The sequence below is a fragment of the Dromiciops gliroides genome, chromosome 3 (assembly GCF_019393635.1).
Source record: "Dromiciops gliroides isolate mDroGli1 chromosome 3, mDroGli1.pri, whole genome shotgun sequence".
In the NCBI taxonomy this organism is placed as follows: Eukaryota; Metazoa; Chordata; class Mammalia; order Microbiotheria; family Microbiotheriidae; genus Dromiciops; species Dromiciops gliroides.
In genome coordinates, this window is record NC_057863.1 from 510899873 (window position 1) to 510917488 (window position 17616).

At 37.8% G+C, this 17616-nt stretch overlaps 1 protein-coding gene across 1 annotated transcript in view; it reads left to right on the plus strand.

Annotated features, from left to right (window-relative positions):
- Window positions 1–17616, plus strand: part of DEUP1 (deuterosome assembly protein 1) — a 145062-nt gene that overhangs the window by 44542 nt on the left and 82904 nt on the right. The window contains exon 5 of the mRNA XM_043996434.1: window positions 4429–4545. Coding sequence (XP_043852369.1) covers window positions 4429–4545 — 117 coding nt within the window. The remainder of the gene's footprint in view (window positions 1–4428; window positions 4546–17616) is intronic.

Genomic DNA, 17616 nt, shown 5'->3' on the forward strand with positions numbered 1-17616 from the left:
CTGTTGATTAATCTCTCTTCCTTTATACTATCTTCTCTCTAGGTTTTTTTTGACACCATTCTCTCCTAGTTCTACTCCTGCCAAATGGACCACTCTATCTCAGTCTCCTTTACTGGATCCTTGTCTAGATCATGCCCTTGAGTCATCAGTGTCTCACAGGGTTCAGTCTTCTTCTCTTCTCCCTCTATACTACGTCATTTAATAATCTCATCAGCTCCTATTTAGTTACCATCATTGTGCTGGTTCCCAAATCTACCTATTCTGCCTCTAACTCTTTTCTGACCTTCAATCTCACACCTCCAACTGCATTTCCTATAGCTCAAACTGCATGTTCAGAAGACATCTTAGACTCAGATGTCTAAAACTGAACTCATTACCTTTCCACACCTTCTACCTACCCTGTAAAAGGTAACATCATCTCCTCAGTTTCTCAGGCTCACAACCTAGGTATCATCCTCAATTCATTATCTCTTACAGCTTGCCCGCCCCCAATATCCAATCTATTGTCAAGGCCTGTCGAATTTACCTTTGCAATATCTTTCAAATGCATCCTCTTTTTCTCCTCTGACTCTGTTACCGTTCCGGTGCAGGTCCTCTTCAGTTCATGCCTGGACTCCTGCATTTGCCTCCTGGTGGGTCTGCCTGCCTCAAGTCTCTTCCCACTCTGATTCATTCTCTGTCGAGCCACCAAAGTTACTTTCCGTGTCACCCTACTACTCTGTAAACTCCAAGTGGCTTCCTATCATCTCCAAGATCGAGTACAAAAGCCTTTGTCTGGCACTCAGAGCCTTAAATCCACCTAAGGCTTTATGCCTTTTTATGCCTTATTCTCTCCCACCTCTTCTTCAATCCAGTGTGCCAAAATTAATAAGGCTGTTCCACAAACAAGACCCCCCCATCTCTAAGTTCTGGGCATTTTCTCTGGTGGTTTTGCATATCTGGAATGTTCTCCTTCCTCATCTCTACCTACCAGCTTCCCTGGCTTCCTTTCAGTCCCAACTGAAGTCCCATCTTCTATAAGAAACCTTTTCCAAACCCGTCTTGATCTTCGTGCTTTCCCTTGTTTAATTATTTCCTATTTCTCCTATATATAGTTGGTTTATGTGTACTGGTTTGCTTATTTTCTCCCCCTCCTTTAGGTTGTAAGCTCCTCTAGAGCAGCAACCTTTTCTGCCTCTTTATTTTTTTGTATCCCCGGTTTTCAGCATAGTGCCTGGCACTTAAAAAGAATGCAATAAATGTTTATTAAGTGTTTTTTTTTTGCAGGGCAATTGGGGTTAAGTGACTTGCCCAGGGTCACACAGCTAGTTAAGTGTCAAGTGTCTGAGGCCAGATTTGAACTCAGGTACTCCTGAATCCAGCGCCGGTGCTTTATCTACTGCACCACCCAGCCACCCCTATTAAGTGTTTATTAACTTACTGACTACTTACTATGTGCCAAACACTGTGCACGTTAAAGTACTAGGGATAAAAGTGAAGTTATAACAAATTCCCTGCCATTAAGGAACTAACATTCTCATGGAGGAGACCACCATGGACATATGATATATATAGTGTAAATTAAAGGTAATCCCAGAAGGGAAGTACCAGCAATGGAGCAACCTGGTAAGAAGTTAGAAGGTGTCAAGGAAACTGGAAAAGGTCTCCTAAAGAAGGTAGGATCTGAGCTGAGTGCTGAGGGAAGCTAGGAGTCTGAGTGGAGAGAGGCAGAGCAATCCAAGCATGGGGACAAGCCATGGACTTGGGAGGTGGCATGTCATGATGGCAAAACAGCAAGAAGGAGGCTAGTGTTACTGGATCATAGAGGATGTATGTATGTATGTATGTATGTATGTATGTATGTATGTATGTATGTAAGAAGACTGGAAAGGTAGAAAGGAACCAAAGAGAGGATTTTATATTTGATCCTGCAAGTAATGGGAAGCCACTGGAGATCATTGGTCAGGGGAGTAACATGGTCAGACCTATGCTTTACTTGGATGGCTGAGTGGAGGGTGGAAGAGAGACTTGAGGAAAGGAGGTTAACTGAAGGCTATTGCAATGGTCTCGGCATGACACAATGAGGACCTGAAGAGAAGAGGGCCTATTTGTGAGATGTGATGAAAGTAGAAATGACAGAATTCAACAACTGATTGGGTATGTGAGGTGAGTGTGAAAAAAATAATCAAAGATGAAATTGAGTTGTTAGATTGTGTGACTGGGAGAACGGTGACTTTTTGGATTTGATTCTTACCAGTAGTGTATTAGTTTCTGGGACAGAAAGATGGTAACCTCAGGGAGAAGTGGCCCTTTCCTCTTAGAGTGTGTGGTCAAGCAAAGGAACGCCAGATATCTTTTGGCATGCACTCTTAATTTGGAGAGAGTAGAGTTTAAAGAGGAAGGATAGGATCCCATGGACTAAAACTGTGTAGAAATCATCTGACTATACAGGGATGAGGAAAGGAACAAGCATTTACTTAGCATCTACTATGTGCCAGGAATTGTGCTAAGAACTTTGCAAATTTTATTTCAATTGATCCTCACAGCAACCCTGGGAGGTAGGTGATAGTATTATCGCCATTTTACAGTTGATAAAACTGAGGCAGAGATTAAGTGACTTGCCCTGGGTCACACAGCTAATGTTTCTGAGACTGGACTTGATTTTAGGTCTTCCTGACCCCATATCCAGTGCTTTATCCACTGTGCTGCCTAGCTGGATACTCTCACACAACATTTGTCTGAAGAAATGTATATGGATGCATTGAGAATTCACCAACCAACTTAGATTTTTAAAAGACTAACTATAGAAGAGGCAATCAAGGGAACACAAGGTGTATCCATAAATATGGCATGATCCTGTGAGAACAGGGTGCAGAAGATCAGACTGAGCTAAAGTGGGCAAGGAATACTGAGGATGAGAGAAAGGGTTTGTGGTTATTCGTAGCTAGACTATGGGACAAGGAGATCAACGAAGAGACAGAATCATTGCTTCAGATGTGTGGGGTGATGTCAATCAACAACCACAGGGCTCCGCATTTTTTATTTTTTGGCATTTTCTTTGGACCTTTGCTTTGGAGACACAGAGGGCTGAGTAAAGGAGCCTCAAGGCTCTTAATGGATTCAAGTAACTAGATAAGTTTCCTCCTCAGTCACCAAAAGAATTGAATGGTGTGATTGCTGAACCTCTGTTAGTGATATTTGAAAGACTGTGGAGAATAGGAATAGTATTCACAGGACTAGAGGAGGGAATCACTGTCCCATTTTTAAGGGGTGAGGGAATAGGGAGAAAAATGGATAGGAAGTAGGGGGGCAGCTAGGTGGCACAGTGGATAAAGCACCCGCCCTGGATTCAGGAGGACCTGAGTTCAAAGCCAGCCTCAGACACTTGACACTTACTAGCTGTGTGACCCTGGGCAAGTCACTTAACCCTCATTGCCCCGCAAAAAAACCCAAAAAGGCAAAAACAAAAAAAAAATTTTTTAAACAGGGAGAGACAGACAGAGATAGAACTATGTAAATTACAAGCCAATAAACTTGACTTCAATTCTTGGGGAAATTCTTGAATCTTAAACTTGGGTTCAAGAAATAAGACATAAACATATACCAGTTGATCTCAAAAAGACAGAAATTTTAATAGATCTCAAGATTGATATGAGTCTACAATATAAGGTGGCAGCCCCATCCATATACATGTACTCTCTTGTGATAGTCATATATGGATTACTGGATTACTTACTGTTTGTGGATTTTCTCTTAAACTCTTCTACCTTTGAGTATACATACATATATCATACTGCAACATCTAGAATCAACTTAGTCAGCATCAATATTTAATGATTTCTTTCTTTAAGAGGGCAGGTTAGGGCTGATCATATTCTATGATTCTTACATTCTCTGTATTATCTAATTGAATTGAAACTAAAGAATTAAAAGTCTTGCTTATTTTTTACTTAATTGTACATGTTTACATATCAACATAATTGGAATTGAAATTACCGAGAAATTGACACCATTTTTTTCAGAATAAATCAAAAGTTAAGAATTTTTTGGAATACATTATAAACTGGTTGTTCCATAAATCTACTTACTTATTGAAATAAAAATTGTTAACACAAGATGGCAGTAAACAAAAAAATTTAAATATTGTTTTAAATATCATGGAGTTCCTAAAATATAATTAAGAGAAATTCAAAAGAACATTTATTTGTTAAGTGATCATTGTCACAAATTCATGAAGTTTCATATTTATGTAAAAGCTCGATTGTGTTTAGCTTTAGTAACAATTTCAATAACTGGTTTCATAGTTATACATTGAAATACTTACACTTTGCAGGATTTGCCAATTATGGCAATTTTTTAAAGTAGTGCATTTGAAAAAAAGAAATGCAGCCAAGTTATGGTAGGAATAGCAAATAGGCTTTAAATGTTAATATTTCCTTTTATTGATAGTTTTCTAAACTGACAAATAGCTTTGAAAAGCTGAGATTGCACCAAATGAAACAGTGCGGGACTCTTAAAAAAGATGAAATTCCATTTGAATTGAGCAACATAAACCAAAAATTAGAGGTAAGATATATATATATGTTCATAATTATATATTAATTTATAGCAAAGATTGATTTTTGTGTTGGCTGTTAATATTAAATGTGCCGTATGGAATAGCTTTGCTTATAGATGGTAGCAAACAACATTCCCAATCAATCTTTCTCTGAATATATTCTTTTTAATGTCTGTCCCTTTGGTGAACTAGAGCAAGTGATTTAATGTACACATCTGAATGTATGAAGCCATTCTGTCAGAGCCCAAACAAAAGTTCTTGGAATCTGTAAATGTGGAATACACTTCAGAAACACCCCACCGATGAATATTTAATTAGTCTCTTGATGTCTCTGCAATCACTGGATCCTGAAATTTGAATGAAGATACTCAGCCGTTTTTAGGACCAAATTTTGGTTGTACTTTTTTGAGACAGTAGCACTTTCCAGTGATAGTTGATAAATGAGCATACCATAATATTCATGAACTGATGCATTCTGTTATTTCACCAATTCCAATCAATACCTAGAGCAGGGGCATGGCTAATATGGCTTTTCAAACATCCATGTTTCATAGAATTGGTGAGGCCTTATAGAGAAATGATATATTCAAATATTTGTGTGCTTTCACTGAATGTAACATATTTCAAAGAGAAGCCTCCAATACAGCTTTTTTTAAAAAAAATGTTTAACATAGTATCAACAAACTCCATTCCTAGAATATTATTTGACCATTACAACAATGGAGTTACACCTGTAACATTGTTTTGCCCAACATTGAGTTTTTCCCCAAGCCAATGAATCATGTTAGCAAGATATATCATGAATAAAGATCAAGCCAATTGTTTAACTATCGTCTTATAAGTCTTACATGAAAAAAGTAAATAGATATAAACTATATATTACCTCTAGCAGAATCTTGAAATTAACTTTTTTAAAGCTTTTTAAAATTTGACTTTATTTTACTTTTAGAGGTCATATTTTTCCATAGAATCAGAATCAGGAATCATAATAAAATAAATGGTAAAAGATATTTAAATAAAAAATGTTCACCTTACATGCATTTGTCTAGATGTAAAGCTAGATAAATGAATTGCTCATAGGAAGAGTTTATGTATTTACACTTGCTTGTCACCACTTGCAAAAGTAATTTTAGAGCTGAGCTTCTCTGGGTTTATTATAAATCCAAATATCCATTTTGTTTGAAAATATCAATTTGTACCATTGTGGGGGGAGGCGCAGAGTGAGAGGAGTTTATTTCATTGGTATAAGGAATTTCTAGTATGGAAACTCCCATAAGCCATGGAGCCCCCCTGGCCACTTATCCTGGAATCAGATCCTTGGTAGAACCCCAGATTCCAATTCGATTCAACAAATATGTATTAAGTACTATAATTTGAAAGGCACTTGGTTGGCCACTTTGGAATACAAAAATGAAGATCACAATTCCAGTCTTCAGGGAGCTTACATTTTACTCAAACTATCTTTTATCCAGTAAGGGGAAGGTGTGGGAAGGGGGAGAGAGGCGAGGTATGGTGTAAAACATGTACACCAAAAATGTAATGTTTCCCTTATTCCCATTCCCCAAAACAAAACAAAAGCAAAACCAGTTCTTAGTCATTGACCAGATCAGGATTACAAAACTACTGATTATGGAGCTTGAAAGACTGAGGGGATGAGGAGGTACCTGGTGGCTAAAACGTCCTGTAGAATGGATATTTCTAATCTTTTTAATAATCCCATCCTCTTATAAAGCCCTGTATCATGATTACTTAGGATATGAATTTAGCACAAAGCTAATTATCTCCTATGTAATTCAAAAGCATGCCAGGGAATATAAATTTTTTTCAAGGTGATTTTGGTTTCTTCAGTGAATTGTGACAAATATTAGTATGCCTTGAATAATATGAAATGCTTTGGTCCTGCCAGAATTTGAGCTTTTATCTCTAAGTATTCTTTTCAAAGTTATGAATAAAACTTCTCTAGATATAACTAATGTAGAAATATCACCTATTTATTAAAGTAGAATCTTTTACTTTTTACAAATGAAGACATTAATTACAAGTTATCTGATTTTTGCATTAGTAAGAGCTACAGTGAGGTATAGTGGAATGAGTACTAGATTGGGAATCAGGAAGTTTATTTTCCAATATTAACTTCTCCTGTAGCAACAGGATAACTTTAGGCAAATCACTTCCCCTTACTGGGTCTCAGTTTCCACATCTGTACATTGGTGTCATGGGGAAGCAAAGGAGGATGTAGGAAAAAGAAGTAAAGTTGGACCAGACTTTAAAGTTGCTTCTAGCTCTGGCATTCTGTAATTTAGCAAGACTATTAGTATTGGAGAAGATGGCAGAGGAAAGACATTAAACACACAGAGCTCCTGACACAATGACCCCCAAAACTGCAATAAAACGAGCCCTGGAGAGCAGCAAAACCAACAAAAAGATGCTGAGATTATTTTCCAGATCAAAGGGGGCCGTACTGGGCTGCAAATAGAATCCAACCCCTGAATCACACCACCAACACAGACCCCAAACACGCTGCACAAGAGGAATTTACCCCCAGCCCAGTTTCTTCTGGAACTAAGCTTACCATCAGGTGAGAGGGCTGAACAGCTGTCCCAAGGGTTGGAAAACAAAGAGGTTTCTGCAGGACCTGAGGAGGAATTTGGATATCCCACCCCAGCAAGGAACCAGGAAGAAATCTTGAGCAGCAGGAAGCCCAGGTGGAGGAAGGGTGCAAGCTCATTGAAGCTAAAAATCACCACAGCACTCTGCTGGCTGATTAACAATCAAGTTGGGTTGAGGTTACCTTCAGACCAGAGAACAGGCCAGGTGAGAGAAAAACCTGCCCTCCCTCAAACCAAAAACACCTGGGACCCTCTGAAATTGGGACAGTGTAGCTTGCAAGTAGGGCCCCACTGTAAGAGGGAGCTAAAAGTCAAGTAAAAAAACAGCAAGATGAGCAAGCAAAGAAAGTTGAGAATAATAGAAAGTTTCTTTAATGACAAGGAAGATCGAGGTGTGCCCTCAGAAGAGGATAATAACCTCAGGGCCCCATATCCAAAGCTTCCAGGAAAAATGTGTATTGGTCTCAGTCCATGGAAGCACTCAAAAGGGACTTTGAAGAGAAGGTAGGTGAGATAGAAGGAAGATTTAGAGAGGTAGAGGAAAGAATGGAAAGAGAAATGAGAGCAATGCAGGAGAGCTATGAGAAAAAGTCAACAGCTTGAAAAGCCAAATGGAAAAGGAGATTAAATAGCTCTCTGATGAAAATTATTACCTAAGAACTAGGATTGAAGAAATGAAAGCTAGTGACTTTATGAGAAACCAAGACACAGTAAATCAAATCTAAATGAATAAAAAAATAGAAGGCAATATGAAATATCTCCTTGGAAAAACAACTGACCTGGAAAATAGATTCAGGAGAGATAATTTGAAAATCATTGGACTACCTGACAATCATGACCAAAATAAGAGTTTAGATTACATCTTCCAAGAGATTGTCAGGGAAAATTGCCCTGATATTCTAGAAGCAGAAGGCAAAATAGAAATTGAAACAATCCACTAATCAACTACTGAAAGAGATCCCAAAAGGAAAACCTGAAGGAATATTATAGTCAAATTCCAGAACTCCCAGGTCAAGGAGAAAACATTGCAAGCAGCTGGAAAAAAGCAATTCAGATACTGTGGAGCTCTAATAAGGCTAAAACAAGATATAGCAACATCTACATTAAAGGACTGGAGGGCATGGAATATGATATTCCAGAGGGCAAAGGAACTAGGACTACAGCTAAGAATCACATACCCAGCAAAACTGAGTATAATCTTTCAGATGAAAAAATAGCACTTCAATGAAAAAGAGGACTTTCAGGCATTTGTGATGAAAAGACCAGAACTGAATAGAAAATTTGACTTTCAAATACAAGACCCTGGAGAAGCATAAAAAGGTAAACAGGAAAAAGACTTCATGAGGGATAGTAAAAGATAAAACTGTTTACATTCCTACATGGGAAGATAATACTATGAACTCATAAGAACTTTCTCAGTAAAGAATTCACAGAAAACACAAGTCTGAACTGAATATGAAGGGATGATATCTATAAAGCATTTATATTTTGTTCTTTGTGGGGCAAATAGAGGGGGGTGTCTTATGCCTGGGGCCGGATTTGGGCTTGGGGCCTCCTGGGTCCAGGGCTGGTGCTTTGCCACTGTGCCACCTAACTAACCCATGAGGACATCTTTAAAATAGGGTTGAGGGGGAAGGGAAGAGATGGTCTGGGGAGAGGTAGTTCACATAAAGGAAACAAGAAAAAAGCTTGTGGAGGGGAGGGGAAGGGGGTAAGGAATAGGGGAGTGAGTAGTGAACCTTAATATCATCAGAATTGGCTCAAAGAGGGACTAATATACATACTCAAGTGGGTATAGTAATATATTTTTTCCCTGGCGGAAAGTGGGAGGGGAGGGAAATAAGAGGAGGGAAGGGCAGATTGGAGGAGAGAGCAGTAAAAAGCAAAATACTTTCAAGGAAGGTGGAGATGTTCTGCATAACTGCAGGAGTATAACATATTGAATTGCTTGATTTCATAGGAAGGATTGAGGAGGGAGGGAGGAAGAAAAATTTAGAACACCAAATTAGCTCAAAGACCTTAAACTCATCAGAGTGGGCTCAAGGGGGAAATAACATTCACACCCAATTGAGAGGAGTAATCTACTTAACTGGAAAGTAAGAGGGGAAGAGGATAAGGAGGGAAGGGTGAAAAAAGGGAGTGCAGAGCAGGGGAGGGGACTGTCAGAAGTAAAACACTTTTGAGAAGGAACAGGGCAAGGAAAGATAGAAAATGGAGTATATATCATGGGAGGGGAATAGGATGGAGGAAGATAGATATGATGATTGATTATAATGGCAAAAAGTATGGTACCTACTTTGCTGGGCTATTATGGAGAAAATTCTTTGTCAAGTTTAAGGTACTATATACAGGTTATGATGAATAGGATACTATCAGAAAAACCTGGAAAGACCTACATGAACTGAAGCAGAGTGAAATGTACTGTATACAAAATAACATCAGTAGTATAAGATGATCTGCTGGGAAGCATGTGGTTATTTTCAGCAAGGCAATGATCCAGTATAACCCTAAAGGACTTAAGAAAATTGCAATCCATCTACAGAGAAAGAACTGATGGTCTCTGAAACAGATGTAAACACATTAAAAAATTTTTTTTCTTTGACAACTCCTTAATCTGAAGTTTTGTTTTTTAACTGTTTTCTCTCACAACCTAGCTAATGTGGGAATGTTTTCCATGACTACTCATGTATAACTTATTTTGGATTGCTTGAGTTCTTGTGGGTGGTGGATGGGAAGGGAGGGAGGAAGAGAAGTTGGAACACAAAGTTTTTAAAAAATTGATGTCAAAATTTGTTTTTACATATATTTTGGAAAAAAGACTGTTAGCATTGGAAAGCATCTTAGAAATCACCTAGTTCCATCCCCTTATCTAATAAATGAAGCCAAGAAAGGTTTAGTTACTTGGCTAATATTAAACAGTTAAACTAATGAAGCACAGCTCTTCATTATTTTGTCATAATATATGCCTTTAGTAATAATCATAATGTACTTTAATGTTTAGAAATCACTTTATATACTTTATCTCATTTAATCCTCTCTGAAGTACTATAGTTATTATATTATCCTCGTTTACAGATAAGAAAACTGAGGTTAAGCATGGTTCAGTGTCTTTCATGCCCAGGTTCATATTGTCAGTGTCATGAGGCTGAATATTCATCTTAGAGAACTTGTGGGGGCTCAGAAACTTTGGGGGTCTTTAAAAACTCAGTGCTTGGTGCTTGGGGATAATTAATTCCCTATGTGCTCCTGGCCATAGCATGTCTTAGCTCAAACGTGACCAGAAGCAGCCAGGAAGTTGGGCCTAAAGGCCCAAGAAATGAGCTATATTGTCCTTGAATCTTCTAGAAGTTCCCAGGGTAGAGCTGGGTACCTGATCCATGGGATAACCTCTCTGGGCTCACTACACTAGTTAAGTATCAAAGATTTAAACCCAGGTCTCCCTTGACTTCAGATCTATCACTTTTCTCACTATAACATGCTGCCTCCTAAAAAAACACTGAAATTTTAATGAGACCTCATAAAAACTCTGTACTGTTCAATTTGAAGATGGTTGATAATGGCAGTGACTTGTGTTGAAAATTGTGAATTTATGAGGTAAAAATTGAGCAAATTTTATCAAACATTATCCAAAATAATTCATTGAAAACTGTGACACGCCTTGTTCTTCTAATGTGGTATAGCTTTCATTTTCTTGCTCAGTCTATTGATTCTGCAACCAAATTAAAGTAATGCCAACATGTTAGAGCTGAACCAAAGTGTAACCCTGACAATCCAATCATTTCAGTCATCTTCATGATTAATCCCAATGACTGTGACCAAATGGACTGTGCAGCAAACTACACCTATTAAGATAACCAATATAATCAGATCAGCCATGCTGCAGACTGGCCATTTTATGTATAATTTAGTCTATAACCAGACACAGTTACTATGGAGTTTGTTTCTACCATATCGTTGCTATAGTTTTATTTCCAAATTTTAGCAGAAAATGTTTTAATTCTAGAAAGTGGAAACAACTGAAAATAAAATGTCAACTCATTCATTCAGCCCACAAGCATTATTAAGCACCTACTCAATTGTCCAACACTAGTATAGGCACAATTTTTAAAAAGAAAGAAGACACAGCCCTTGTTTGTAAGTGGCTTATACTTGATTCAGAGAGGCAAGATGTTAGGTTCAACCCCAGAAAAAAAATTGTGAAATGGGTGAAACTTGTCTATGAGCACCCAGCCAATGTTCCCTCTTAAGTTTTGCAGGATGTGAACAGATGACTCTGCCCCATGAGCAGACAATACTGTTTGGCCAATAAATCTATCTTTCCCTATTTAATGGTTCTTTCTCTGCTTCCTATAAACATACTAATGTCTCTCTTATCCTTAAATCTACACTAGATTCTAAAATTCATTCTAGCTACCCTGCTATATCTTTCCCTATTATCCCCCCTCAGCTAAACTTCTTGAAAAAGGCATATATCTATATCAGGTGTCCCTTTTCCTCTCTCATTCCCTTCCAAACTCTTTCTAGTTTGGCTTCTGACCTCACCATTTAACTGAATTTTTTTTTCTTCAAGGAATCTTTTCCAGTGATCTCTTAATTACCAAGTCTAAGAATCTCTTCTGAATCCTCAACTTTACACTGATCACTTTTTCTTCCTGAATAATGTACTTTCTCAGGAATTTCCTGACACTGCTCTCTTGGTTCTCCTAAGTTTTTTACTGCTCTTTCTTAGTCTGCTTTACTGGATGTTAATCTATGTTATGTATTTATATATGGCTGGCCCCCAAGGTTCTGTCCTGCACCCTCTTCTTTTTTTCTCTGTAAACTGCCTCATTTGGTGATCTCACCAGGTCATGGATTCAATTATCATCTCTTTGCCAATGGCTCCTGGATCTGAAAACTCAGCCCTAGAGTCTCACCAACTGGTTATCTGACATTTTGAAATGAATGATTTCTAAGCATTTCAAACTCAACATATCCAAAGCACCCTAAAACAAACAAACTCACCCCTATTCTGAACTTCCCTGATACTAATGAGGGCAGCATCATAGAGTAACATAGGTTCACAATCTTGCTGTCATCCTAAGTGCTCACTCTCACCCCATATATCTAATCAGCTGCCAAATCTTGACACCTCTCTCTCACCCATTCCCTACATTCTACAGTCATCCACCTATCTCAGGCCCTGGTCTCTTTCCCTCATCTCTCCCCATTCCAATCCATTCTTCATACAACTACCAAAATCATTTTACTGAAGTGTGGTTCTGATCATATCAACCACCTACTCAGTAAGCTCAAGTGACTCTAGGAGCAAATATAAACTCCTTTGTTTGGTATTTAAAGCTCTTCATAACTTGACCATTTCCTGTATCATCTTTCTTCTATGATCCAGTCATACTGTCCTGCATGGTGTCTCCCTCACATAACTCTCCCATCTCCTGTCTCCATTCCTTTCTACCAGCCATCTCCTATGCCTGGAATTGGCTCTTAGAACCTGTGAATTACTTTAAGACCCAGATTAAATACTACCCTCTCCAAAAGGCAAATACCTTCCTCTAGAGATTACCCCTCTATCTATTCTATATGTATTTCTATGTACCAATTCATATATCTATATATTCATATTCATGTATTATATATATTCAGTTCATATGTATGTGTGTGTGTGTTGGCTTCCACATTAGGATGTAAATAAACTCTTTCAGGAAAGAGACTGTTTTTGCTTTTTATTTGTATCAACATTAGTTAACACATAATAAGCACTTATTAAGTGCTTGTTGACTGTTTAACAATAAGGAATCACTGAGTCCAAGAGACTAAGGATGCTTGCCCCTCACCCTTCTCCATTAAGAGGAACCCATTTCTTCTGGACCCATGCAGGTGATCTGGACTAGGTTCATTCCTAGGGGAGCCTGGCTTTTAATGAGAAATATTAGCCCCCCCCCTTTTATATTTTTTGGCTTGTAAAACCCCCATTTTGGTTCCCTGGAATGATTTACTTAAAGCTAAGGTTTTCGTTTACTTTGTCTCAAATAGAAAGATACTTAATGTACAATATGAATCAGGTATGAGAACAGATATTTATTTCCTACACACAAAAGAAATGCTAAAATACACAAGATATAGCAAGCACTGACAAGACTTTAGCAAACAGTAGCATATAACTTTTAACTATTTTTACAATGTGTCAAGAGGTTGAGTCATAAACATCAGAACAAAAAGCAGTTTGTGGGAGGACTGAATAAGTATTGCTATATCTCACCTCAGTTTTTTACTGCTCCAAAACTCCCCTGTCCATGTTTTCTGCCAATCCATGCAAGGAATTGAGTTCATTCTCTAGCCAGTGGTCATCTTCTACAAGAAGCACTAGACTTATTAGCTAGCTATCCAGTTTTGACCAGGGTGGCTTTTAAGCTTGACCATGTTCATCTGAAGATCAATACTTGTTCACCTAAGATTGGGAAAGAGCAAACAAAAAAAAAACCACAATCCCAAACCCAGGACCAGGCTTGCTTAGGCAGAACATGGACTTTAGGTGCTATGTGATCACAGTGGCTGGGGCTTCCTTCCCCTCTCCCTAACACCTCATGGGAAATCCCAGAGGTATATAATGCCACCTAGAAAGTAGAAGGAATCAAGAACTATGGACAGAATCATCCCTTTTTTAAAAGGTCTATTGAGTCATTGCCTCTTCCAGTTCAGGGGCTGATCAGGAGATTATTTCATCAAAGTACCAGACTCACTCATCCCTGACCCACTAGGAGCAGAAAGGGAAACTCTGCTCATGCTCTGTTTTAACCCCTTGTTACCAGTGATTGAAATCATAGTATGATTGAATGATTGAAATCACAAGTATACTTATTGCTCTTCAATTCTAAAAAAGTGCTTTGCCCTTCCATCTCACATAGTTACTGTCCCATCTGACTCTTTCCCTTCATTGGTGACTTCTCTTTTTAATATTTTATTTTCCCCCCAATTACATGTCAAAACAATTTTTAACATCCATTTTTTAAATTTGAGTTCCCTTCCTTCACTCCACCCCCCCATTAAAAATCAAGTAATTTGATATAGGTTATACATGTTCAGTCATGCAAAACATTTCCATATTAGTTAATGTTTTAAAAGAAAATACAGATAAAAAAAAACAAGAAAAATAAAGAAAAACTATGCTTTCATCTGCATTCAGATTCCATAAGTTCTTTCTTCAGAGAAGGATAGCATTTTTTCATCATAAGTCCTTCAGAATTGTTTTGGATCTCTGCATTGCTTAGAATAGTCAAGTTATTCATGGTTGGTCATCATATAATATTACTATTACTACATATGATGTTCTCCTGCTCCTGTTAATTTCATTTTGCATCAATTCATGTATTTACAGATTTTTGAGAGTTCATCATTTCTTTAGCACAATAGTATTAGATCACAATCATATACAATAACTTGTTCAGACAGTCCCCAATTCTTTCAATTTCCAATTCCCTGGCGCTACAAAAAGAGCTGCTATAAATACTTTGTACATATTTTTGGTTTTTTATCTCTTTGGGATACAGACCTAGTACATGGTATTCTTGAGTCAAAGAGTATGCATAGTTTGCCTTTGGGGCAAAGTTCTAAATTGCTTTCCAGAATGGTTGAATTAGTATATAACTTCATCAACAGTGCATTAGTATCTCAATTTTTCCCATATTCCCTCCAACATTTCTCATTTTCCTTTTCTGTCATATTGGCCGATCTTATAGGTGTGGGACGATACTTCAGAGTTGTTTTAATTTGTATTTCTGTAATTAATAGTGATTTATAGCATTTTAATATACCTTTAGATAGCTTTGATTACTTCATCTGAAAACCGCCTGTTCGTATCCTTCGACAATTTATTGATTGAGGAATGGTTCTTATTTCTATAAATTTGACTCAGTTCTCTATATGTTTGAAAAATGAGGTCTTTATCAAATAAACTTCCTACAAAAATTTTTCCCAGTTATGAGTGCTATGTATTTTCCTCCATCCTATTTTTCCCCAGTTTATCCCATTCTCTCTTTTTACCCTGTTCATTCTTTTTTTTTCTTTTTTTTTTTTTAGTGAGGCAGTTGGGGTTAAGTGACTTGCTCAGGGTCACACAGCTAGTAAGTGTTAAGTGTCTGAGGCCAGATTTGAACTCAGGTACTCCTGACTCCAGGGCCGGTGCTCTATCCACTGCACCATCTAGCTGCCCCCTATCCTGTTCATTCTTTTTTTTTTTTTTGCGGGGCAATGAGGGTCAAGTGACTTGCCCAGGGTCACACAGCTAGTGTCAAGTGTCTAAGGCTGGATTTGAACTCAGGTCCTTCTGAATCCAGGGCTGGTGCTTTATCCACTGCACCACCTAGCTGCCCTCTGTTCGTTCTTAAAAATGTTTTGCTTCTGACTTTTACTTCCCCCAGTCTTCCCTCCCTTCTATCAACCCATCTTCTCTTTTCCCCTTTCCTTCCTTCTTTCCTATATGGTAAGATAGATTTCTATACCCAACTGAGTGTGTGTTATTCCCTCTTTAAGCCAATTCCTATAAGAATAAGGTTCATGCACTCCCCCTACCTCCCCTGTAAAGGCTCTTTTGTGTCAGATAATTTACCCCATTCTACTTCTCCCTTTCCCCTTCTCCTAGTGAATTCCTTTCTTACCCCTTAATTTTATTTTTTAAATACTCGTCCCATCATATTCAAGTCATACATGTGCTCTCTGTTTATGTGTACTCATTCTAACTACCTTATTGAAGAGAAAGTATCATGTATAAGTATCATGTAGCAACAAACAGGGTATCTAAGAAACAGAGGTTTAAGCAACCTTCTAAGAAGTCAACAATTGGGGGAAGGGCAGTTTATATTCCATATAGGAATATAAACAGTTTAACCTTATTGAATTCCTTGTGATTTTTCTTTCATCTTGAGTATTATATTTGAAAGTCAGTGTTTCTGTTCAGCTCTGGGTCTTTTCATCAGAAATGCTTGAAAGTCCTCTATTTCTTTGAATAGTCATTTTCCCCCTGAAAGATTAAACTTATTTTTGCTGGGTAGGTAATTCTTGGTTGTAATCCTGGTTTCTTTGGCATCTGGAATATCATTCCAAGAGCTCTGATCCTTTAATCTAGAAACTGCTAAATTTTGTGTTATCCTGACTGTGGCTCCATGATATTTAAACTGTTTCTTTTTGGCTGTTTGTAATATTTTTTTCTTGATCTGAAAGCTCTGGAATTTGGCAATAATATTCCTGGCACTTTTCATTTTGGCAAATCTTTCAGGAGATTTCAGGTGGATTCTCCATTTCTCTTTTATCCTCTGGTTCTAGAATATCAGGGAAGTTTTCCTTGCAAGAAACGCAAGATGATGTCTAGGCTATTTTTTTAGTCATGGCTTTCAGGTAGTTCAATAATTTTTAAAATCTCTCTCCTGGATCTATTTTCCAGTCAGATTGTTTTTCTAATGAGATATTTCACATTTTCTTCTACTTTTTTCATCCTTTTGACTTTCTTTTATTGTTTCTTGAGATCTTATAAAGTCTTTAGCTTCCACTTTCCCAATTACAATTTTGAAGGAATTCTTTTCTTCATTGAGCTTTTGTACCTCCTTTCCATTCGGCCAATTCTGCTTTTCCTGGCATTTTTCTCTTCATTGGATTTTTGTGCCTCATTATGCCATTTGGCCTATTCTGTTTTTAAGATGTTGTTTTCTTTAGTATTTTTTAATCTCTTTTACCAAGCTGTTGACTCTTTTTTTCATGATTTTCTTGCATCACTCTCATTTCTCTTCCCAATATTCCCTCTACCTCTCTTACTTGACTTTTTTTTGTTTGTTTTTGTTTTTAGTTTTTAGTGAGGCAATTGGGGTTAAGTGACTTGCCCAGGGTCACACAGCTAGTAAGTGTTAAGTGTCTGAGGCCAGATTTGAACTCAGGTACTCCTGAATCCAGAGCTGATGCTCTATCCACTGCGCCATCTAGCTGCCCCTTACTTGACTTTTAAAATCCTTTTTGAGCTCTACCATGACCTGAGATCAATTCACATTTTTCTTTAAGGCTTTGGATGTAGCAGTTTTGACTTTGTTGTCTTCTTCTGAGTTTGTATCTTGATCTTCCCTATCGCCATAGTGACTTTTCTATAGTTGGGATCTTTTTCTGCTGTTTGCTCATTTTCCCAACCTATTTTTTTACTTTTAACTATATGCTAAAATGAGGCTCTGCTTCCAGAGTGAAAAGACCACTGTCTCAAACTTCAGAGTTGTTGTGCAGCTGTTTTCAGAGATAATTCTGGAAACCTGTTAAGTTTTTGGTTCTTCAAAGGTGATATGATCTAACCACCAGCACTCTTTTTCACCTTGTAACTGTGACCAAGGTCCCAGCTCCCCTGGGGGTGGCAAGTTCTGCTGGTCTAGTGCTCCTCCTTTCCCTGGAACTGTCATCCAGGACTGAAACCCAGTTCTAAGTATGGGCAAAGCAACAGAA